At 45.8% G+C, this 24,154-nt stretch overlaps 2 protein-coding genes across 2 annotated transcripts; both read left to right on the plus strand.

The window, feature by feature from the left end:
* Positions 1-523: 523 nt before the first annotated feature.
* LOC130582348 (small ubiquitin-related modifier 3-like) lies at positions 524-2,630 on the plus strand. Its single transcript, XM_057380988.1, has 4 exons — positions 524-544; positions 795-923; positions 1,878-1,949; positions 2,258-2,630. Exons 1-4 carry the CDS (start codon positions 524-526, stop codon positions 2,318-2,320), a joined length of 285 nt encoding a protein of 94 aa, XP_057236971.1. The 3' UTR covers positions 2,321-2,630.
* Positions 2,631-4,051: 1,421 nt separating this feature from the next.
* UBE2G2 (ubiquitin conjugating enzyme E2 G2) lies at positions 4,052-23,907 on the plus strand. Its single transcript, XM_057380973.1, has 6 exons — positions 4,052-4,146; positions 9,494-9,529; positions 9,616-9,661; positions 14,910-15,028; positions 18,592-18,732; positions 20,556-23,907. Exons 1-6 carry the CDS (start codon positions 4,104-4,106, stop codon positions 20,666-20,668), a joined length of 498 nt encoding a protein of 165 aa, XP_057236956.1. The 5' UTR covers positions 4,052-4,103; the 3' UTR covers positions 20,669-23,907.
* The last annotated feature ends 247 nt before the right edge of the window (positions 23,908-24,154 follow it).

Below are 24,154 nucleotides of genomic sequence, written 5' to 3' on the forward strand. Positions count from 1 at the left end.
ATGGGCACCAGACACATGGAAGTGTATCTCCTTTGATATGTGTGGTGAAACTTCGCAAAAGAGTATTTATTCCATCCTGATCATGCTACAACATAAACACCATTTTCCTAGAATCAATTTTCATGCATTCGCCTGATAGTGGAAATCTTGTTTTGGTCTTTGAGKGGTGTCTCCTTGTCATGATCAGTGAATTCTTCAACATTACACGTGATCTTTGAACTTTTTCTTTGGGCATGCACTGCTGCTTTTTGTCACGTAACTCACTGACAGGGCTCAGGGGGTGCCTTCGGGCTGTTTCGGGGCAGTCCCTGCTGCCTCCCTCACGCCGTTCCCGCCGTCTCCCTCACGCCGCGGTGTCACACAGCGCCCCCGTGCGGCTCAGCGGGGAATCGCCTGCACGCGGCCCCGCCACGCCCCTTGGCGGTTGGCCACGCGCTCCGGCCGTTGGCCACGCCCCCTGCCCGTTGGTCTCGCGCCGCAGCACGAGACCCCAGGCTACCCCCCCCCTCCTCCCCTCCCCGCCATGTCGGAGGAGAACCCCAAGGTGGGGCGGGGCGAGGAGAGGGAGGAGCCGGAGGGAGAGGAGGGGCCGGAGGGAGAGGGAGGGGTCGGAGGAATTGGAGCGGGAGGAGGCTGAGGGTGGGGAGGGACCGATACGAGGAATAGCCGGTACTCCGCCTCTCGGGGCACGGCTGCGGTGCGGCCGAGGTCCCGCWGGACGTGAGGGGGATGTCCAGCCCGAGGCTCACCCGGCCGGGCTCTGAGCCCGCCGCATCCTGCGGTTTTCCATCTAGGAAAGCGTGAAARCGGAGAACGGTAACATCGACCTGAAAGTTGCCGCGCAGGACGGCTCCGTGGTGCAGTTCCGAATAAAGCGGCACACCCCGCTGAGCARGCTGATGAAGGCGTACTGCTGCCGACAGGTAGGTGCGGGCAGCACCACCCCGGCCGGCACCGCTCTTCTCAGGGAAACATCCCCGTGCTGGTGGAACCCTCGGTGCTTCTCTGCCCGGCTCGTGGAACGTGCTTGTGGGCAGAGTGAGGGTATCCAGCTGTGTGCGAGAGTGAGGAGCTGGGATGCTGGCAGCTCCTCGGTGTGGAGTTCTCTCATCGGTGAATAGAAGCTACTTCTTCCTCCTCAGGTGTTCCCTGATGTCCCGTGAGAGTTACCAAAATTCCTCCAGTTCCATCCTGGCTGTGAGACAACTCACCAGCTCTCAGTCCTGTCATCTCCAAAAACTTCACATCAACTCTGAGTGCACTTTCTGTTTGGAAAATAGCACAAAATAAATTCTTCTATGCCACAGCTTCCTCCTGGGTTTTTTCCTSCTCCCTTCCTATGTCTCCTGCTGCCTGCAGGGAATAAAGACTTCTACATGTGATTAAACATTGTCAGGATAGGATTGAGTCGTGTGTTAACTGAGGTTTTAAGGGCARTGTAAAGTTACCAGCATTCAACATTCCTCAGTGTGTAGACAKCAAGACAAATACACTGAGTGTCCTTATTGTTATATCTTAATCATAGAATCACAGAATTATTTGGGATTAGAAGGGAATTTAAAGCCCATCTCATTCCACCTTCTGCCATAGGCAGGGATACTTTCCACTATCCCAGGTTGCTCCAAGCCCCATCTAACCTGGCCTTGGACATTTCCAGGGATGGAGCAGCCACAGCTTCTCTGGGCAACCTGTGCCAAGGCCTCATCATCCTCACAGGGCTTTTTCTAATACCTAATCTAAATCTATCTTCTGTCATCCCCCTTGTCTTTTGAGTGTTAATTTTGTTGACAAGTGTTCTGACAGTAAATCCATGAATACTTAGGTTGGATTCAGAAACACAAGAATGGCATCTCACGTTAGTAACTTTGAACTTGCAGGGCTTTTCAATGAGGCAGATTATGTTCCTGTTTGATGGACAACCAATTAAAGAAGCAGACACACCTGCACAGGTATGTAAAACACTCTTATTCCAAATTGCTACRTAGATATTCTGAAGTCTGAATGATGATCAAAGGGGCTTGAAGTCAAAATGACCCTAAAATAGTTGCTGTGAATTTAGCATGTTTAAACTAATTTGTGCAGGATGACTGACACAAAGTGTTTCATGCATTAGTTAATTAAAGTTATCCCTAAAGTGCTCTGCTGCTGGATAGGAGCAGAGAACCAAGCTTTTGTTGCCATGTATCTTTCAGATTTTCTGTATTATAATTTTCATTTTTAAAAAATTATTAAAATAATTCCTGTGTTGCTCCTGCAGCTGGAGATGGAACACGAAGACACGATAGAAGCGTACCAGCAGCAGACAGGTGGAGGGTGCTAAAACACAGCATCTTTTGGAGAAGAGGAATTTAAGGATCCTCATCAYACCTTACTCTCTCATCTGTCCTTGGATTTGGTGTTTTATTAGTGAGCAAATGAACATGCCAACCACACACACGGGTTTCTTTGAAACTTCAGAGGAARTTTGCCAAAGTTGCTTGTTGTCTTTGACATTCTACGTGCACAAGTCCAAACAGTATCTGCAGGGATTGAGCTGTGTCTGAATTGAACCATTTTAAATTCACAATAAGTCATGTGTGTTGTCTTTTTGCTGTCAGCATTTTTAAAAAATTAATTGTTTTTATTATAATTTTTTTCTTTCTTTAAACTTTGCTGTCAGCATTTTTAAAAAATTAATTGTTTTTATTATAATTTTTTTCTTTCTTTAAACCTGTGGCCTGAGCATTCTACCATGTGTTGGGACACTTGAGTGTTCATTCCTCTGGTTGGTCTGGTTGGTCTTGCCCCTCTGTTTTAACTGAGATTATGTAAATAGTTCAGTGTCTTTTCATGCCAATTTGAGTGTAAAAGTCCCCTTTTAAGATGCATCCAAGAGAAGGAACAGAGATACTGGTTTTAAGATTTTGGCTCATGTTGTAAATTCAGTCAGTCCCTTGGGCAGCTGACATGGGGCTGGAACAGAATACAATGTTTAGGGTAGAGTTTAAATACTTCAGGTTTACATGTGTTTTTCTCATATAATTATAAAGTTGCTCAAAATCTACTTTTTTAATGCAGAAATGAGACTTTTTTTGTCCTGCACTATTGAAGAACTGGAGGCAGCAGCACACCTGGTCCAAAAACGTAATGCTTGTGATAAGAGTAGCTTTGTTTTTTTTTTTTGTTGTGCAAGCTTACAAAAATCCCATCACTGAAATTCCAGCTGTTGCTGAGGGCTGGRCAGCATCTGTCCCTTTCTCCTGCTCGCTTAGCTGGGACTCTTTCTCTGTGGGTACTGGAAGTCTATGGCCTCAGGTTTCTTTTTAAYACCTCTTTTTGGAGGCTAAACTTGGAAAATTAAGGGGGAATATGCCTTTTAATGTCACCAAACTGTGCAGAAGAGCTAGTAAGTGAGGACAGGTGTCTTCAAAATAATAATAACAATCTCCTTTCCTGCCTCTCTAACCTTGCTTAGGTTTAACGATTTGTGTGTTGGTTCGGGCTCCATGAAGCCTGTTCCAGAGGAATTTCAACTCAGGCTGTGCTGCTGCTCCATGGAATCACAATCAGCTAGTTCCCTTTCCATTTGTTCACGTTAGCTATGCTCCTGCTTGCTGAAATCTCACTGGAAAGGCCCCTATTTCATTTTCCATGTTCTTGGTGAGCTGGGGCGGGATAGGTTCCCCTTGTCCGTTCCCAGATTTACACATTCCCGTGCCGCCCTTTGCTGTTGCACACAGTAAATGCCGTTTGGGTCTGGGGTCCTGCCTCTGTGCGGCCCATCCTGGCAGGAAAGGCAGGTCCGCTCCAGGGAATCAACGGGCGCGCCCCGCTACAAACCGCACAACCCCCGCTCCGTGGGGCATTTTGCCGCACAACACAGCATTTTGCGTGTTCCCCTCTCTCCTCTCCGCACGGTGGCGGAGCAGCTGCCGTGTTCCCGTCGTTTCCCACACTATCACCCCTGGGAGCGCCAATTCCCGGGGCGCTCTCGCCTCGTTTGCCGGCTGGAGGACTGGGCRGTACCATAGAGGCGAAGCAGGCGGCATAGAGCGCCGCCCTCYACCCCTCCCAGCAGGCGGCCGCTCTAGCCGCGCACCCGGAAGCGGCGGCGGGGCCGCGCCATGGCGGGGACGGCGCTGAAGCGGCTCATGGCCGAGTACAAGCGTGAGTCGCGCTCCCCGGGGTCCCCCGCGCCGCCTTCCTGGCGGAATCGCTCCGAAAGCCCGAGRAGGCCCGCGGGCCGGGCGGGGCGGTGATGGYCGCGGGGCAGACCAGGCCGCGGGCCCCCTCCCGGCTCCCGGGGCAACTCCCCGTGCCCGCCGGCCGCTGTTTCCCCCAACGCCGGCTGCGGGGCCCTCTCTGCGTCCATACACAGCCTCCCGGGGCGGGGTGAGGGTCACCGGGAGCACTCGGGGCACCGCCGGCCTGTGGGAAGRGGGTCCTGCCCGGAACCCTCCCGCTGGGACACGGAGGGAAGGGCGATGTGCGGGTGACACCTTTGGGGTTCCGTGGCTCCAGAAGCTTAGTCAAGGGGGAGGCTGGGAGCCCTGGGCAAGGGGCCAGTTATTTTGATGTTTTTCTCTGTTAAATATTCTAGATGGAACACAATACCGGAATGGAAATCTCTGTAACATCAAAAATAATTGTAGGTGTTTGACAGGACAGATACCTTCTGGTTGTGGCTGCCCCATTCCCGGATGTGTCCAAGACCAGGYTGGACGGGRCTTGGAGCAGGCTGGGCTAGTGGAAGGTGTCCCTGTCCGWGGCAGGGGGTGGAATGAGATGAGCTTTAAAGTCTCTTTCAGTCCAAACAATTCTGTAACTCTGTGAAGTCCTTAATGGAAACAGTGTGGTTAGCAAGAGGATTTAAACCCGAATTTAGTAATCAAGGAGGCAGACTTGTTTGTTTAAAAATCAGTGTGAGATGTGAGTGCAGTGGGTGGTGAGCAGTGATCCTCACCARTCCCACCACGGGGAGCAGAGACCTGCTGCAGTGGGTGGGTCCCTGATCTCTTGGGATGGATCATCTGCTCCCTGGTGAGCTTGAGAGGTGTTCAAAGGTGCCCTTGGTTGGCAAGAAATATTTGTTTGTTTACCTAGGTGTTTTGGTTTTTGATGCTCTGACTTTTATTTACAGCAAGGAAGTAGAATGGAGAAAAGAAGTGTTTGGTGGGGTCAGAGGGAGCTGGACTGTAAGAACTGGCCTTCTGCCCCAGGGAAGGTCACTTACTCTGCTCCCCAGGCTGTCCAGGGAAGGGGAGTTGTTTGTGTGTGTCATCATTTGGTGGAAGACTCCAGCCTGTGTGAAAGAGAGTATTTATAGACACACATTTCCTGCCAACACTGTGCCTGTTCTCAGGCTGCTCTRCAGAGCCCAGGTCTCTGTGCTGAGCTGTCAGGCAGGTGTTTGTAGGGCCAGGGCCCCTCACCACTGACAGCTGGTGTGGGTAAAGCTTGTGCTGACGGTGTGTGTCCTAGAAATCTGCATTTTCCCCTTGTAATCCAGAAGCAGTGACCTGAAAAACAGCCACTGAAAGGCTTGGCTCTGCTTCTGTSCTCTCATATCAATCCCCTAAGCTTCAAAAAAGCATTTTTGATCCTTTGTTGGTGAGGAGCTCAGAGAGYTTACTGGAGTGTCTTGTATGAATGAAATCTTTAGGAAAAACGATACTAAATGACATCAGAAAGGTTTTGACTTAATGCCACAGGCAGACACRAGGGGAATCTTCTCGGCCTAGTTTTCCAGGGTAACTCTAGTCACAAACTGAGATAACGTTTTGTCTGTGATCTGCCTTTACAAACACTTTTCCCACATCCAATAAAACACAGTATTGTTAAAAAAAAGAATGTAACTTGCAGTGGTGAATTGCACAGTGCTTTCTGGAAACCCAAATTGCAGCAGTGCAGTGARCCAGACATTTTGGTGTCTGTGGATTCCCCTCTGCTGTATGTCCAGGTTTGTTACTTTCCTTTAGCGCATCAAACCTTGCTGCAAAACCCAGAATCAAGCCTGACTTACAACCTTTCCCTGGTGTTTCACTGAAGACTGACGGTTGTAACTCTTCAGAAGTCCTTAGCTTTGCTGAGATTTTCAGCAAAAATCTGTATTTTTGGAAAAATCTAAATAGCTCCTGGTTTTATAGGTACTTCTGCTGCCTCTTTTTGCAGAGAAAGGGCAAGTCCTACCTTGGGACTGGGCTGGAGCCCAAGGTTCAGCTCAGTGTCCTGATGATGTGTGTTGCTGGTGTGGACGTGGGTGCAGCCAGGCCCTGGGAGAATGAGGACCTGAAAAAGGCTTTCAGTGCCCCCCTCCTGACTGCCCACCTTGGATGAAATCTTGAATTTGTTACRTACAAATTTGTGGACACAATCTTTTTTCTTTACTTTCCCTCTTCTCTCTCTCTTCCCTTCAGTTACTTCTGGTCGTGACAGGGGTKTTTGCCAGTCAGTGCCTTGCTGGTGGGTGTATTTTCCTTACCAGACTTCTAGTAAGAAGTCTTTCCTTTTTTTTTCTTTTTCAGTTTTTGTCTTCGATTTTCTCTGTGCATGTRCGCACACATGTTTTAATCTTCATTTAAAGGTTTATCATTGCCTTCTGTGAAAACTGCTTGATATTGTGAGGCATTTCCACCTGTTGGAGCCCAACTATATTACTGCATTTTGGGAGAAGCTGCGAAATTGCACTGGCTTGCTTTCTTTTTGAAGAAGGAAGGGGAGGTAGCTGTGGATTGGGTTTTTTGTCTTCATTTAAATGTTTGCATGTTTGACTTTTTGCTGTTTCAGATTTATTATCTACTCTGCAGAACTAGTTTGGCTAAACCTTTCAAAAAATTAGGTATAAAAAAAGGCATAGTTTTTATTACAGCATATGTCTGTGGTTAATTCTAGATGTTAGAATTAAGGCCTGACATAAATCTCTCAGTAGCAGCTTATTTTTGTGAGAGTTAAGAGATGCAAACCTTGTTTTTCTGTGTTTGCTGTTTCTTGATGCAAGATCTTGAAGATGTCTTAGGCTGGCTGAAAGTTCAAACCTAAAATGGGTTACTCTGGAAGAATTAAATCTCTGGAGACCTGAGAATTGTATGCACTGTTATTTCCTTCCTGGTACAAACAGGCAACAGAGCAGTGGGTTGTAATGCCAACATATTTATTTGGAAGTGCTTTCAGGTTGAAAATAAGAGATTTACGCTAATTGTGAAATTTGGGTTGTCACAGAAATAATAAACCTTCTGAACCAGGCTTCAGTGGGTTCCATCCTTACAGCTTGAGAGGGTTGTGTGGAGTCAGAAGAAAACTGTTTTCAAGCATCTCAGTCCAGATGCTGTCAGGTAATGCAGTGAACRTGTGCCCATAATAATTCCTGAGTGCTGGGCTTTTACTCCCCTTGGAGGTTTGTTAAATGGCTGCAGTTTTTAGGAAACATACTGCTGAACTTCTCTTTTAAGGATGATCTTTTCAGTCTCTTTAGTGCTTTAACAAGAATATGTGTTTTCTGTTCTCCTGAGAACGATTTCCAAGGGGTAATTGGTTGATAATGACTCTACAAAGAGCAATGAAATGAAAAGGAAGGCCTTGACTGTGTGAGCAGCGAATCTGCCCTGAATTCCTAATAGAAGCATCACACTTCTCTAGTGTCARCTCTGTTTCAGGCTTACAAGCAAGACTTACTAGAGACTTTTCCTGCCTTCCACTTTTCCTTTTTCAAACTTGATTCCTTTCCTAGTTTGCTGATTTATCCGTTTTTCCAAATTAATGGCTCATCCTTCCACCTTTCCAAACTCCTTTATAGAGTGTTGCTGCTCATGCATTTGTTCTGTAGGAATGTCACCGAAAATCCAGAATAAAAATCCTTAACACAAGTGTAGTATTCAGAAGCAGGCATTACTTTATTCCAGCACTGCAAGTGGAGAATTAAGCCTCTGTCCTCACAGAGACCCTTTGCTCTGTGGGCTTTGGCTGTTTTTTCCCATTGGCCCTGTTCTCCTTGGGATGGAGTGCTAAATGACACACTTCTGTGGGGCTGCACACCGCAGAGAATACACAGGGACTGCTGCCAGCTTTTCCAGGGAAATCGTGGGAAACATCAGAGGGCTTTTCTTCTTAGAGAGAGCCACAAGATGGAGCAAAATGATTCCAGGAGCTCCTGTGTTTGACGTCTCGCTCTTTCTGTGTAAAAACGTCAGCAAGAAAAGCTGTTGGAGACTCACTGTGAAGCTGGAAAAACCTGCCATGGAATGCCAGGACATTGTGGAAAACCACAAGGCTGAKTTTCAATCTGCTACTGGGCTTTGGTACTTCAGAGAGGGCTGTGCCAAGGTTAAGGGCAAACAGAAGAGTTTCATGATCTCTCCTGRCAATGCATCTCAGCATCGACTTTTAATCCTGCAGTAAAGGAGCTATTGCAGGACAGAAATCTGTTCTGTGCAGCACTATTTTCACCCATAGCCTAAACAGAAATTAGGTGAAGTGTCTCATTTATTGTTTTGTAACTTCACATGTTCCATGGATCGGTGTTCCTGCTTGTTTTCCTGCGTGGCAGTGTGTGTGGCAGTTCTTGTGGCCACTGGTGTCCCCAAGGCTGTTGGTTAGGAAATTGGAGAAGCAGTTTTGGGAGTGTCGCCTCCTGTCACCAATTCCAGTGGCTGCCACATGGCTCWCTCAGAGCCTTGGGGCTGCTGTTGAGCCCCCAGGACTGCTGACCCTCTGGCTGCCTGTTTGTGGCTGATCTGTGCCTCAGCTGCTGCTTCCTCCCTGCAGAACATCAGAAACTAGAAGCTGATGGTCATTCCACTAGATAGGAGGAAATGTGGTTGTTACTTTACCAGCATAAGGTGTAGTGGTCTTCATCAGCTTGAAATAAAGGGCTGATGCTGAAAGTTATTTCCCAAATTTGGAATTGTATCAGTTTTCTAGAAAAAGTGAGGATTGATGCATCCAAGCTCACAGTGTGCAGCTATGGCTGTTTTATTGCTGTTTTTTTTTTACTCCTGTTTTCCAGGCCATGCATGGCGAGTTGGATTGATGTTAGGGAACAGAGCTGCTTGTCAAAACTCTCAGTGACTGCATCTTCTGTTTTTGTGTTGTTCTGAGTTTTACACTGAGGTGCATCAAACCTGAATGGGTGCAGAGAGGTTATAGGAATACAAATTTCAGGCTGTAATGGTRTCCAGCCAATGTCACAGAGGTGCAAGAGAAGAATGTTTCCCAAGCTTTGTGGAGATAGTTTTTGTGTTCCTTCTCAGTTTTAAATTAGTGCGTCTGTGAAGATGGGGGATTTGATGATCCTGGAGATAATTTGRTAATCCTGATGATTAYCTAAACAATTCTGTKATTCCAAGACTAGTTCTGGGAGCCTGAAAAACCCCAAAGTGCCAAATAATTCTGTCTAGAAAACTGTCCTGCATTAAGCAATGSTGGTGGGACCCCTGTGCTAAGCCATGACACCCCAATACCCCCTGAAATGCTTGGGGTCACACGTCACCTCAATCTTCTTGTGTTTGTGTTTTCACAGAGCTGACCCTGAACCCACCAGAAGGGATTGTGGCAGGTGAGGAGCCGAGCAGGGTTTGTGCACTCTGGAGCTGTGACCTTGCGTTCAGGCAGCACTGAGCATGGTTCTGTTTTATTTCACAGGTCCCATGAATGAAGAGAACTTCTTCGAATGGGAAGCCCTGATCATGTGAGTTCAAACTGTTTGGTGTCTGAATTCAGCAGTTGCTGTGATTAGCTTCTAGAAGAGCAAGAATGTTATAAAAGCCCTGTCAGTTCTGTATGACATCAGCACTGGCCTGCCTTGGGCTGGGAACTCCTCTGATCCAAGCTGGGAGTTATATTTGGACTTTAAACAGGGTGAYAGAGGCAGCATTGGTGTTGTGTACATTTGCTGTGATAACTTTTTGTACAGGTGTCATAATAATAAGATTGCAGATTTGTCAGGAATCCTCATTTGGGCTCCCTTGGATATATGTTACATTTACAAATGCTGTAGGAAACAAACAGTTGCTTGTAGATCACAGACCTGTTGGAACAGTGCCTAACTGCAAATGCAGGACAGGTTTTAAATGGAGCAAAATACACACATTATTAGTGACAGGAGAAAAAAATCAATGTCCAAAATTAGTTTATTTACTGTTCAATTTTTTTCAAGAAAATTGAAAGGTTTTGCTCAAAAAAAGTATTCAAATTTAAATAAAAATTCTTTTGAAGATCTTTACACTTTGTGAATCGGTTGATATTGTCAAGAATGGCATGCAGTGGTTTTGTTAGAAAGAGATTCACTCTTCTGTTGGTGAATAGCTCTGATCATGACCTGCTGTGTTTTGGGGGTGATGAAGACTCCTTTACAAAGCTGTGTTCTCTCTTCACTTCCCAACTGATGGATATGGTTATTGGTAGCAAAATTTGCCACGAAAAGACAAAATCTTTTTGCCCAGCATCTTACAAGTTGCCTTATTTCTTGCTTGTACTCTTACTCATGATGTACCTTCTTTGGGAACTTYAAGTACATGGAATAACTGGTGATTTTCACAAAATAAGGTTCAAAAATGGTAGAGGAGAGGAAAAAAGATGGTTGTCACTCCCATCTGACAATTTATGCAAATACTGCACAGTTAAAACATGAAGAAGTTCCAAACCACTAAGTCCACCTCAAAGCTGGTAGTCTGTTGTTGCAGTAGATCCTGGCTCTGTGTTTCAGGATTCCTTTGGTAAGAATTGATGATTTCCTTTCCTTCAGCCAGGGCTGAGTTGTCCTGGAGGAGCCTGGGGACAGCAGGCAATGGCTGTGGCCCCACTCGCTCCGTGCCCACTGGGATCTGGGCAGGTTTTCCCTGCAACCACCAGTGCTGACTGGTGAGATTCTCAGCTGGCGTGGGTGGCAGTGTTTTCCTAGCTCAGTTTGCTTGGAATATGTTGTCTAGGGATGAAAAGCAAGATTTCTGTCCTTTGGGCTCGGGCATGCAACCAATACCAAAGCGTGGTGAGCTGTAGCAAATTCCCTGTTGCACCCAAGCCAGCTTTGTGGGTGATTCTGCTGCACACCAAATAAGAACCTCTGAGTTATTTTAGACCTTGCTGAGTGGAGGTTTGGATTACCACTGCTTGTTTGCTCCTTGATGGGAAGASTTGGCAAATGCCTCTGCTTATGTACAGTGATTTTTCCTGGGATAACAGGTTGCGCTTCCTGGTAGCTCATTCCCCTGAAAATAAAGAGTTCACGTGGAAATAGGTTGTTTTGTTGGCTGACACCAAAGATTTTGGCTGCAGGGTCTTTATACTTTCTGTGAGAGGCAGTCAGCACATGTGCTTTGTAATGGGCCAGATGTCAGGTCAGRCAGCTGTGATTGCTGGGAGTGTGCAAATCCCAGAGGGTTTAATGTACTTCTTGGAATAAGGAAGGAAATTCCTGCCTGTTGGTACTTTTTCATAGCAGAGGTGGTGTGGCWGTGTGGAGCTTTCGTGAGGGACACTCAGAAGTTCTTCTGAATTGCCTAGAAAATACCTTTTCTGATGTTTCCCATCACATCCTTAAAGAGCAGAGGAGCTGCTAGCTGACTTGAAAGCCCTTTAAARTGCTGAGTGTTGAGCTTTGGGTCTTTGTCAGCGTAAAATGAGAGGCGGAGGTGCTTTAATTTTGGTTTCTATATTGTGTGTGTGTCATAGTAAAGTTGTATTTTAAGATCTGCTCAGTTTTGAAGCTGTGATACAATAGAAACATGTTTACTCTAAACACATTTGGTTACTTTTATCTCTTTACAAACCTTGTTAGTAGCAGTGTTTGCAATACCTTTGGAAAGCAAGCTACATGACTTGTTTGTATTTAGCTGTGGTGATCTCCAGTGTTTTGTAATCTCAAATGTGCTGTGTGAGATTCAGGGAATGAGGCRTGTAGATGAGAAAATGCTACCTACAAATTTTTAGAAAGATGAGGTGCAAAAGGTAAGTAACATAATTGTGAAAATAACAGAATTTTTTTTTTCCTTCACCCAATTTATATAAAGCTAGAGCACATATAATGACACATAACTTAAAAAAAAAAAGAGACCTAAGAGAGAAAACATATCTCTCATTTATCAGTTCAGAGGTAGGCTGGGTAATGTTACACAGATTGATGTAAGAGCTTGGCTTGGAGGTAAAAGAATGCRTTTTTAAATAATGGAAATAATAATTTGTATTTCCAGTGTTCTTGCCTGCAGCAGCAATRCTGGAGGAATGTGAAACATATAAATGTTAAGGCTGTATTGGCATGTCTAAATGAGGGAACATATTTTACACTTCCAAAACGAGTGTAATAGACACAGAACCAAAAATACCACGTGGAGACCATTCTGAAGAGCGGAGGTGGGGAGTATTTTTGAAAGCCAAATCTTTGCAACACCATTTTGGGGGGGTTTGCCTTGTGTTGCTCTATTCATTAATGCTGTGTGAGGTTCTTCAGGCTCTGTTGTGTTCATGGATTTAACATTTCAAGGCCAAGTTTTGCCCTCTTTGGTTGGYATGTGCAAGTGTGTGCTGCTATTAAAGTTTATCCCCAAAAGACACAAAAGCACGTGATGGTTAAGAACTTTATTAGCTTTAAGATTGCTTGAAAACTAAACAGTGTAAATTGAAGTCAACTTATCACAAAGCTGTCTAGAAAGGTAATTAGATCTATAATTAGGCTTATGACTTTTGTTTCCAWTCCCCTTTTGGGCATCTGATGATTGTGAGGTTTGGTCTTTTTCCAGCATATTTTTACAAATAAGCCATTTGCAAATGTTTGTGAAGCTGTGATTATAGAATTAGACTATAGAATTAAGGTTGGAAAAGACCTCTAAGACCATCAAATCCAACCATTCCCCAAGCACTGCCAAATCCATGACTAAACATGTCCCCARGTTCCACATCCACATGTTTTTTGAGTGCTGTCAGGGATGGTGACTCCACCACTGCCCTGGGCAGCCTGTGCCAAARCTGCACAACCTTTTCAGGGAGAAATTTTTCCTAATATCCAATTTAAACCTCCCCTGGTGCAACTTGAGGCCATTTTCTCTTGAGTTGTTCTCTGGAAGCAGAGCCTGACCCCCACCTGGTTTCACCCTCCTGTCATGGAGTTGTAGGAGAAGGTCCCCCCTGAGCTACCTTTTCTCCAAAGTAAACAACTCCTCTTGGCTGTCCTCATCAAAATATTCCTCTCTCCTATTTGTCAGATACCCACCACCCTTTTCTGCCCCTTGTCTGAGTAACAGCCATCTCCTGGAGGTCAGAGCTGCTCATTTTCATGCTTTGCCTTCTGTCAGCTTTGGAATGACTGCAGAGCAGGGATGTGATTGCAGAAGCTGCCACGCTCTTACCTCCCTGGCCCCGCCAATGTCCTTTTTGAGCTCAAAGTGATGCTGTCAAATTCAAATGTTGAGTGTTTTGTAGTTGCAAATGCTGTCTTGGATTARCTTTAATAATTTCTTTGAAGTTGATCCTGGCAGTGCTGAGTGGCTAAAACAAAAGCATTTTGCTCACATAATACAGAGCCTAAAATGGAGTATGTTGGGTTGAGTGCATTTGACAGAAGAGCCTTAAGGCTGTGGGTTTGCTCTCAAAACAGAACATGGACACCCACCAGCTTTTCAATGCCTGTATGTACATACTCTCAGAAGTTCAACAATAAGCCTTTAAAATGCAGCTGGAATTAAAATGGTCATGAAAAAATGCATTCAGTTTACTCTCAGATGTGAATTGAATCCCGMCTAAATTTAGGGGAAAGGCCAAAAAAGGAACAAAGTGGTTGAGATGGTTTAGCTTTCATTCTTGYAGAACGCTGAGGCATTTCTCTTACCTTACCTGCCAGCGTCAATATTCATGTTTAAATCACATARTTCTTGTGTTTATCTACCAGCCAAGTCTTTTGAATCCCAAAGTCTGAGAGAGCAAGTCTTCCAGGGCTTTAGGATTTGCCGCTCTCCAGTTTTACTGTTCTTTCTGGCATGGACAATGTGGCTTGGGAGGAGGAGGCATGAATGTATTCCTAAACCTTATTTCCAGACAGTGGAACCTTTGTTTGAAKGGTTTTTTACTAAATACATGAGGTTTCCTTGGCTACGATTTTCAGCGCTGAAGCTTTTCTCATCATCTTTCCAATCAAGGGAAATCATGTTTGTGTTACAACTTCCAGATGGTTCATCAAGTTTGAATAAATCATAGCTAATAAACTTGTTTTTTGCTCACTTTCCACAAGTGTTCTATGTAGGCAGGGTGACATAGTTGTCTTTATGTTCTCAACTCAATTGCACTTTGAACTAGATTSTGAACACAATAAGGAAATGTTTCTACAAGAACCCTGATGAAGCCATTTGTTCTCCACCTGCACTCGAGGGAGGGCAAGCTGAATACCTGAAGTCTGCAAAGACACACTGTTGTCCTTCATCTCATCTGACAATAACAATCTCTGAGCTGTGTTTTTATTTTTCCAAACCTTTGCAGCATCAGACAGTGATAAGTGTTTGTGTGGTTGTGCTCGATACTGGCAGTTGGGATCTCTGTGGGGTTTATAAATTAATTTTGAGCTCCAGCATTTGACATCTCTGTCTTGTAGAGCATAACAGTATCTTCAAAGGCACAGGAGTCCCACACCTGCCTCTGCTTTCTCTTGACGTGCAGACACTCAAATCCCGGAACATGCCTTGGAGCCAGATACTCCAATTATATCCAGACACACCCTGCTAATTAAACAGTGTTGTGACCTTCCTAGTAATTTAGTGTGCAAGCTTTGATTTCCCCCTTGCCTCCCAAGCCTCATATTTGGATTTAACTTTATGAGGTGTGGGGTAAAAGCGCCTTAACCCTTTGTTTCCTGGAGCAGCTGATACACCCAAGCCTGACATGTCTCATTAGACAACAACRTTGGTGAAAGAGCTGTTTAAAACAYYGATAAATAACATTTTATCTGTTTCTAGGGGTCCTGAGGACACGTGTTTCGAGTATGGGGTTTTCCCTGCTATCCTGAGTTTCCCGCTCGATTACCCACTGAGCCCTCCGAAGATGAGGTTCACGTGCGAGATGTTCCATCCCAACAGTGAGTCTGATGCAGCAGATGGGTTGCTTGTGCAGCTTGAAAAGAAACTTTTGCAGCTCCAGAAGAGCTGGCAGCCTTCCCAAGGGTGGTTCTCCCCCTTTCCAACCTTGAGCATGCAGAGTGAGCATTCAGCTGACCAGCAGTTTTGCTCTGTCTTAGGATCCTTTTCACTTTATTCTTCATCATTCCTCAYAAGCCTTTTGCTCATAAACAGTCCAGTAAGGTTTCCAGCAAATTCTGTGCCTTTAAATCTTCTGTACAGGATGTGAGACTTAGTGARTTAATACAGGCTTTTTTCCAGTCACAGAATCATAGAATATGCTGAGTTTGGAGGGACCCTTCAGGATCACASTGTTCAACTCTTGGCCCTATGCAGGACACCCCAGGATTCCCACCATGTGCCTGRGAGCTTTGTCCAAACACACCATGAACCCAGTCTTGCCCTWTGGCTCATATTTAGGTATTTTGGTATTATTTTAATGAGTGAAAAGTTGTTCGTGGGTGCAGCTTTATTAGGCAGCATGGTTTTTGTCCTGTGAAATCACAGGATGGTTTAGCATTTCTGAGGGATCTCTCTGAAATACAGAGTGCTCTGTCCAAGCAGACAACACTTTTGCAGGTGTTYATTATCAAGACTTCACTGACCTTTGCTCTGCAATACTGATTTGTGTTGAACTTCAGGACCATAGAGATCTTTTCCARCCTTAATGAATCTATGTTGGTGACAGTATTATCTGAAGACTCTTCAGTGGGTGTAATTGCACTGATGAGTCTGAGCTTTGGACATGAAAAAAACTTTAAAGCCCCTATTTGCAGCCTGGGCCTCTACWTTCTGGAATCAGCCTTGGAATTGTGTGTGAAATCATTGCTTTTGACATCTGCTGAATCAGCATGCAGTGTGCAAAGGTTGTTTATTACTACCSAGGTTTGAAGGGCTGGATCTGTGTTCAGGCTGACTCTCAAGAGCAGGAAAATGCAATTGCTATGCTGCCTGGTGCTTCCTCTCCTGTGCTGGAAAACACTGGTTGTAATCTCAGCTGGGAATCGATTTATTTCATCCTATATACAAGGAATTCTGCAATTCATTGAAGTTTCTCTGTTATTCCCTTCTGGAACCACCACTCACCAGGTTCTTGCCCATTTAATCCACATTTAATTCACAATTGTCCTGTGGAAGTCACACCTGCATGTCACAGCACAGAACTGTGTGGACATGCCCAAAGCAGTGTGGCATCACCTCTGAAGCTCTGAGCTCCACAGCAGGGCAGCATTGGGCTCTTGGAAGCAGTGCAGCCATGTCAGCACCTCGCTSCAGCTGGACTAATTCACCCAAACTTGTTGCCAGGACTGGCCTYCGTGAGCAAATCCATGTCCCTGCAGCTCCAGCTGTGGCCTTGGCTTGAGGTTCAGTGCTCACAGCTGTGTTGTGTGCAGCACTGCCAGGAGGAGTGGGGTGTGCAGAAGCACTGACTGCCTGACTCTTTTGTTGAAGAGTGGCTTTACACATGGGTATTTCATCCATGGGGTGATTAGAGCATACTGGATGGTCATCTCAGCTCTTCAAAGTCCTGTGATTTGGAGTCTCCTTCATCTAAAGCTGAGATCACCTGAAGTAGACACTTGAACCTTTCTTCTCAGCTGGGGTGGTGATGGGCTGGTTCTACTCAGAAAGGCTCTCTGGGCTGTTCTTTTTATTCTTCTCCCTGTGAGAAATCTCATAGAAAATGTTTTAAAAGTCTGGTGTGTTCCCTCATCTTTGCAGTTCATGTTATGTGAAGGGGGAATTGAGAAACCACAGAACTGTCTTCTCTTGAATTAAAATTACCTTCTTGGGTGCTCTGGTGAAAAAAACTTCAAAGTAGTGATTAATGGCATTGCTTGCATTAGCACTGGGCAAGGTGGGGAGATCATGTGTTTAGAGGTGGTTTGGGAGGGATTGTTGGAAGGGACAATAAAACCCATCTTGTTCTACTCCCTGCCACAGGCAGAGTCACCTTTCTGTATCCCAGGCTGCTCCCAGCCCTATCCAACCTGACTTGGACACTGCCAGGGACCCAGGGGCAGCCACAGCTTCTCTGGACACCCTGTGCCAGGGCCCCACCACCCCCTGAGAGAACAATTCTTTCCCAGTATCCCATCTATTCCTGCCCTTTGGCAGTGTACAGCCATTGCTCCTTGTCCAATAGTCCCTCTCCAGCTCTCTTGGAGCCCTGTTAGGCACTGGAAAGAGCTCTAAAGTCTCCCTGGAGCTTTCTCTTCTCCAGGCTGAACACTCCCAGCTCTCCCAGCCCATTTCCAGAGCCTCTGTGGCCTCCTCTGGACTTGTTCCAACAGCTCCACATCCTCAGGTTGGGGGCCCCACAGCTGGACAGAGGTGGGTCTCACCTGAGCAGAGGGGAGAAAATCCATACATCTTCCTGGAGTCAGCCTTTGATGTCAGTGGCTGTGCCTCTGTGTTCCAGCTGTTTTAGATGAGGCTCTGCACAGAAACAGGAGACTCATTCACCAGGGAAATGCTCCTACCAGTGGGTTCCTGACTTGCAAGAAGTGCTGAGTCAGCACCTGCTGTTTTCACCTCTTCCAGCTCCGGTCCCCACCTGGAGCTGCAGGAAGGGCTGGAAATAGAAGTCCTGCACAGTGCTTACATGCTTGGGTGAATGGAAGGAACTGGAAACAAGCACAGCTGCTGCCAGCAGCCAGTCCTACTTTGTTTTGTCTTGCTTTCCTGGCAATGGCACGGATTTGGTCACCTGAGGAATAGAAGCCCTGAAATGATGGTGCTGAAGTTGCCATTCCTCAGGAAGCTGCAGAATTAGGCCATGTTTTCTCTTTGTGTTGCCTCTTCAACCTTTTTTTTGCTTTCATCACCAAGTCAGTAGAGTCCAGTCTTTCTGAAGACAACTTGCACTGTTCCTGACACACTGCTTATGCTAAAGGTGGGAGGGGAAGCACCTGGATCCTTAATTCATAGGTTTCCTTGTTTCCAGGTGCTTTAATGCAGCTGAGCTTTAAACAAAATGAAAAAAAAAAGTAGTGGGAATTCTTCTGGTTGCAACTCAGTAATGTTCAAAATAAGATCAGGTCTATGGTTCATAATATATTTAACATAACACTTTATTTTTTCATATGTTTATGACATACCTCAAATAACACTTTTCCCTCCTTTGTGTAATTCATTTCATTCTCCCAGTCCAGTGGAGGACTCCAGTGTGCATTCAGTGCATTCATTTCYGTTTAAGTAGGACTGGTTACCTGCTTGGAGCTGTGTCTGTGCATAAATCCTTGCCTTATTGCACCAGGCTRCATCTTTCATTTTTCCCACGAAGCCTGTCATTGATTATTAAATGACACTAGTGCTCCCAGCAGGTTTCTGTTGGGGAATGATTCRCTTAAAGAAGATTTTTCCTAGAATTTTGTCTTTCACATTTTGTGTCTTCTGGCCTAAAGAGGAAATTTAAACCTGCATTTAGTTTTAATCATAGAAAAGCCGAGTTTCGAGGCTGATCTGGAGGTGCTGAGCATTTCCACTGAGTAACAACCAAWCCTCTGTACCTTTTGTGCAGTTTACCCAGATGGGAGAGTCTGCATTTCCATCCTTCACGCTCCTGGGGATGATCCCATGGGATATGAGAGCAGCGCGGAGCGGTGGAGTCCGGTGCAGAGYGTGGAGAAGATCCTCTTGTCGGTTGTTAGCATGTTGGCAGGTGAGCTCTGCTGTCCTGGCAGCACTTCCTGGCTCAGCTGGAGCTGCTCGTGCTTTCTGCTSTGTTCAGTGAACAAAGCTGCTCAGCAGCAACCACAGTTCTTCAAACCCTGGTATTTATTTATTTATTAGAAAACCAATGTTCTGAACAGAGTTGGAAAAAATGCAGCTGAATTAGTAACAGGTGTTCCTGTTTGGGGGTGACTGCAAGGCTGTCCTTCCAGGCTGGTAGAATCTGAGCCAGTAGCCCTGGGTCAGGTGGGTCCAGAGGCTCAGCTGGCTCCTTGCTCCTGGACAAAACCTTTTTTGTATTTGTTAATCTGTCCATCCAGCTTTTAAAGCTGTGGATTACAGCCTGTGTTGGATCTGGCTTTGCAGCTGAATGGTTACCAGACCTAACCAGTGCAGTAAACTGGAGTCCATGGCCTCTGGTTCTCACTCAGCTGGTTCTCACCCTCTGTTTCTCTTTGTTGTTCCCAGCYTGGGAATGTGCCCCACTCTGCCATCTCTGATTCAGGATGAGGCTTCTTGAGGAAAGACCTGGGGTGAAAAACCTTTTGTGCAGCCTTTCAAGTAGTTTTCCCTAAGCCTAACAAGGACTGTGGATCAGCTCTGTCAAATACAGCTCTGAAAGATGGATCATTTTCCACACAGTGGACAGAGCCACGGAACTGCCTGAAGAGGGCAGAGCCATGTCCCTTAAAACTGGTTGTGAAGRATAAATGGGTTTAGAACCTGCAAAGTTGACCAAAGAGCAGTTAGCAAGTCCTCCATGGGATTGTTTTAACTTTGGAATAATAACTGCATTGGGAAGCTGTGCAGGCAAGTAGCACCCCATGGGCTTCCCATGGCTTCCAAGAGCTTGGTTTGTGGTACAGCCTTACCTGGACTCGTAGGTGTGGGAGTCACATGGTGTTGTTTTGTGCCTGTGCATCCTGTTTTCCCATGGCTTTTGGAGGAATTAGGCTAAAACACCAGTGGGCAGCTGCTTTCAGGGTCCTGGAAGTCTCTCAGCCCTGGCTCTGCAGGCAGTGTAAGCCCAAGTTTACCAGTCTGGGTGACCTGCACACGTGCTGGTTTTATCAGCATCATGTTGAGAAGGATGGGAGCCTGAGATACTGCCATAACCTGGGCCAGGGTGGCTGTGCACTGGTGTGTCAAGGRAAGTGGGTAGAGTGTGTTAGTACCTTGTGGAATCCCATTGTCCTGCCGTGTGCTGCCCACAGACCTGATAAATCCTGGGTTTCAGCTTGCCTCCCTACAATATGGGGAGCCCCTGGGAGTCCAGCACTTCATGTGCTTTGTGTTCCAAAATCCTCAGATGAAACGATGTTGCGGAAATGAAAGCATATTCTATGGGTGTCCTTGGCTTGTTTTGTTGGTTTTCAATAGAAAAAGCCATCCCAATGAGTGACAGAGTGTTTGGGTGGCCTGGTTGGAGGGGCTTTGTGTCTGGGAAGCCAGAGAACAAGGAAAAAATGGTTCTGCAGGGAGAAACATGCAGTTTAAAAAGCCCTTGACAGCACTGGGGATGCCACATTGTGTTGGCCATCTGCATGRTGTGGGGCTCCACTGCTGGAAGCGCAAACAAAAGAAAGTCCTGCTCCTGTGCTACTTGTTACTTGCCTAAACTCGACCTTGCTGTGATATCCTTTCTCTTGTGGTCAGTTAAATCAGAGCCTTTTGGGAATCTGTCATTGGATTTGCTTTAGTGGCGTTTCTGTAGTCCCAAGGAGGAGAAGCGTATCAAAGCCTTGGGGAAGTGGAACTCTTGAAGAAGCAAGAGGCTCCATTGCCCACCTATTTTTATCTTTCTCGTTTCAGAGCCAAATGATGAAAGTGGAGCCAATGTAGATGCCTCCAAGATGTGGCGGGAAGACAGAGAACAATTTAACAAAATTGCCAAGCAGATTGTGCAGAAGTCACTTGGACTTTAGGCTCACAGAGAGACTGAAGTATTTTGTATTTCTCTCCACCTGGAAACGAGCAGTGCTCAGTGCTGGTACCAAAAAAGGAAAACTTYGTACAACTATTGGCCTAGTTCTTATAAATTGTTATTTATTTACCATCTCTTTTCTTCCACTGCTCCAGAGAAGCCTCTAGTTCACTCACTAAATTGTGTAGAAAAGGGATTTAATGGTAGAGAAAAATACAGAGGCAAAGGGATTTAATGGTAGAGAAAAATACAGAGGCAATGCTGTTTTGCAAAGGCTGCTTGTTGCTACCTCACTTTGTGGTGTGGGAAGACTTGGAGACCTGGCAATCTGCAGCCCTCCTCACCCATCTGCTGTTGGAGAACAGTGCTGGTTTGGATCATCTGCTGGAAGAATTAGTCGTGTTTTTGTAGGTAGCATTGCATCTGGAGCAGCAGTAGGCAGGAAATAATCTGTCCATTCTATGATACTTGTTAGGTTACGGGCAATATTTGCAGTCAGATCTGATTTGAAGAGTATAGTTAGGAGAGGCTGTAAAGCAGGATTATCATCAGAGTGTGTTAGCAAAGAAAGAAACTTTAGGGAGTGAGCTGGGGGTCTGGAATGGGCTGGTGTTCCCATGTGACACTGTGAGTTTGTACTGAGCCTTTGAATCAGTGTTGGCTTGGCAGAAATCCTGAGAGCTGCTTTATTACTCCTTGAAGACACTCAGTTGTAAACTACACTCAGTTAGAGGCACAAGGTGTGAAGGCTGGATTGTTGAACGCTTTGGTCCAAGTTCAACTGGGCGAGTTGGAAAATCCAGTGAGGATGTGTCTGCTCTGCTGGGGACATAAATATCTCTGCACGAATATCAGCTCGCTCTGGTGGCATTGAGTGTTGAGAGCATTTGGCACTGCTTTGCCATGACAGCCCAGCTCAYCTGTTTTCAGGGGGATGAGTCAAGATGAGCATGATGGACTTGTTAAAATTCCCTGTGACACTCTACACCGAGTGCTGGTGTATGAAATAGGAGCCAGAGCAGCTCGGGGATGGTACGGTGCGTGTTTTGGACTGTGGTGTTGTAGCTGGTGTGAAGCGTGCAGGAAACACCAGCTGGTCACTTCCTAAAACTGCTGAGGAGCTCTGCTGACCTTTCTGCTTTGCAAGCCAATCTCATGWGTAGGTCCAGACTTCTCCCATTTACTACAAGCAATAACATGCCCACTGATAGCACGTGGAATCCGATTTTGTTGGCAGCTTTAAACGGGCTAAATTTGACAAGGGCTGGTTTGTTTTTTTCAATGTGAAAGGCTTGTGACGTGGAAGGAGTGGCACCGTGGAGAAAGCTTTACACAGGTGATGGTGTGCATGTGCCTGGTCCAACCCATCAGCGTTTGTGTCTTGCTGTGTGTGCTGCAGATCGCCCTTCACCATCGTTCTGCACCTCTGAAGAGCTCTGTTGCTACAACCTGCTGATTTTACCTCCTTGTAGAAGTAATTGTGGCTTTGATGTAAGGGTGGGAGTGGGACTGGACGTAGCTTGGGAGCAGAGATGATGAAATAGTGTTGTACCTAACTAGTATTTCAAGGCATACAGGAAAATGTAGCACTTTACGCAAACTGGGAGTGTTTTTTGAATTGGACTAGAGGGAGGATTGCTCCTGGGAGTGCTGCAGCCACTTTTGGGAACAACAGTGGAGAGCTGTGAGAGCCACTGCAGCAACACAGGGCAAAAGTGGGGTTTGCTTAAGTGCAGAGTGTTTTATTCATGTGTGCTTGCTCATTATCTTGATTTTATGGTGGGATTTAGTCTGTATACTGAAAATAAAGTGATTATATTTTCTCCTTTCATACTTGTACACAAATGTATCGCAGTGGGTGTTGTATGTGGGTAACCACCCAGCCAGGAGACTTGCTCCAAAGCAGTGGAAAGGTTTATTCTACCTCAGCTAAAACATGGGATACTTGGGAAGGAGTGGAAGAGCTGGCACAGTTGCATGGACTTTCCAGGCCAATGTCTTGTCTCTAATGCTGGCAGTGGCTGGGTAATTCAAAGAAGACTATAAAAATCTGACAGCGGGCAGTTCTGGTGTAGTTTGCTCCTTACAAACGTTGTTATATCCAGGTGTCTGCCCCAGGAAATTCTCATGAACATAAAACAGGTGGATTCATCCAGAACATGCTGATAGCAGCACTTGGATTTGAGAAGGACACAGATCACAGCAGAATCACAAAATTGTTTGGATGGGAAGGGACCTTAAAGACCGTCAGTTCCAACCCCATGTCATGRACAAAGACTCCTTCCACTTGACCARGTTTCTCAGATGTCCAGTTCCTACTCAGAATTTCCATAGACCCCAAATCTCTGTTCAGAAATAAAAATCCTTTCTTTTTAAGTGACTGTCATGCAGTGGGCTTGCTGATGGGCATTTGAAGCCACTCAGTGAYCACGTCTACCTTGCAGTCTTGAAGGTGACAAAATGTAGGCAGAAGTTCAGYTCAGGACTAAAGCTTGGTGTCAGGGTGACAACTGTTCTGCTTGGTGGCTGTTTACTCTGCTGGAGTGGTGAGCATTTGTGTTCATCAAAAGGAATTTGTTGTGTTCATTTAGGAAGAAATTCTTCTCTGTCAGGGTGGYGAGGCCCTGGCACAGGGTGCCCAGAGAAGCTGTGGCTGCCCCTGGATCCCTGGCAGTGTCCAAGGCCAGGCTGGACATTGGGGCTGGGAGTACCCTGGGACAGTGGAAGGTGTCCCTGCTCTTGGCAAGGGGTGGAATGGGATGAGCTTTAAGGTCCCTTCCAACCCAAACCATTATGRGATTCTACGGAAGTTTTAAAGGTGGCAGTGTGGTTGGCATGTTAGATTCCCTGTTTCTATTTGCAAGAAAGAATTAAAACTTCATTATTCTCCAACAAACTGAATCCTGAAGCAGGAGGATTCCACTTGTACGGGGGAGGTGTGTGGGCTCCTTCTGTGAGAGTCTCATGGCACAGGCACCTTGGGGAGCACCTGAAATTTAAAGCTTGTAAAACTGCCATGTGGCTCCTGGGATAGACTTCCCTGACAGATTTAATTGTGTCACTTTGTGAATGAACACTCGTGTTGGCAGGATGTGCAGTGCTGGCTGGTAGCAATGCTTTTCTGAGCAGTCTTTTTTCAGCCTGAAACACTTATTGCAAAAAATGTACTTTGGGGAATGTCAGAGCTCTACAGGTGTTATGCATGTAGGTAAAGTATTAAAGATCTTTTTAAAATCCTTTTCTCTGGATTGTATTTACTTTAGGCTTTCATACTCAAAGGAGAAACCCAACCAAACCCTTCAACAAAGCTGTAAAAATGCAAGCAACGTCCTCTTTAAAGCCTTTGTATAYACACACATCCACACACGCTCGCTGTTGTTTTCCCTTGGCAGAGGGGCTGTGTCAGAACACACACAGTGGGCTGGGAGACATCCATTAACTGGCTTGGTGTGCCTTTGAAAGTGTGAGAGGCGTTGGAGCCACATGA

Source organism: Malurus melanocephalus, unplaced genomic scaffold (genome assembly GCF_030028575.1).
Source record: "Malurus melanocephalus ecotype Western Australia unplaced genomic scaffold, MMel_1.1 scaffold_485, whole genome shotgun sequence".
Lineage (NCBI taxonomy): Eukaryota > Metazoa > Chordata > Aves > Passeriformes > Maluridae > Malurus > Malurus melanocephalus.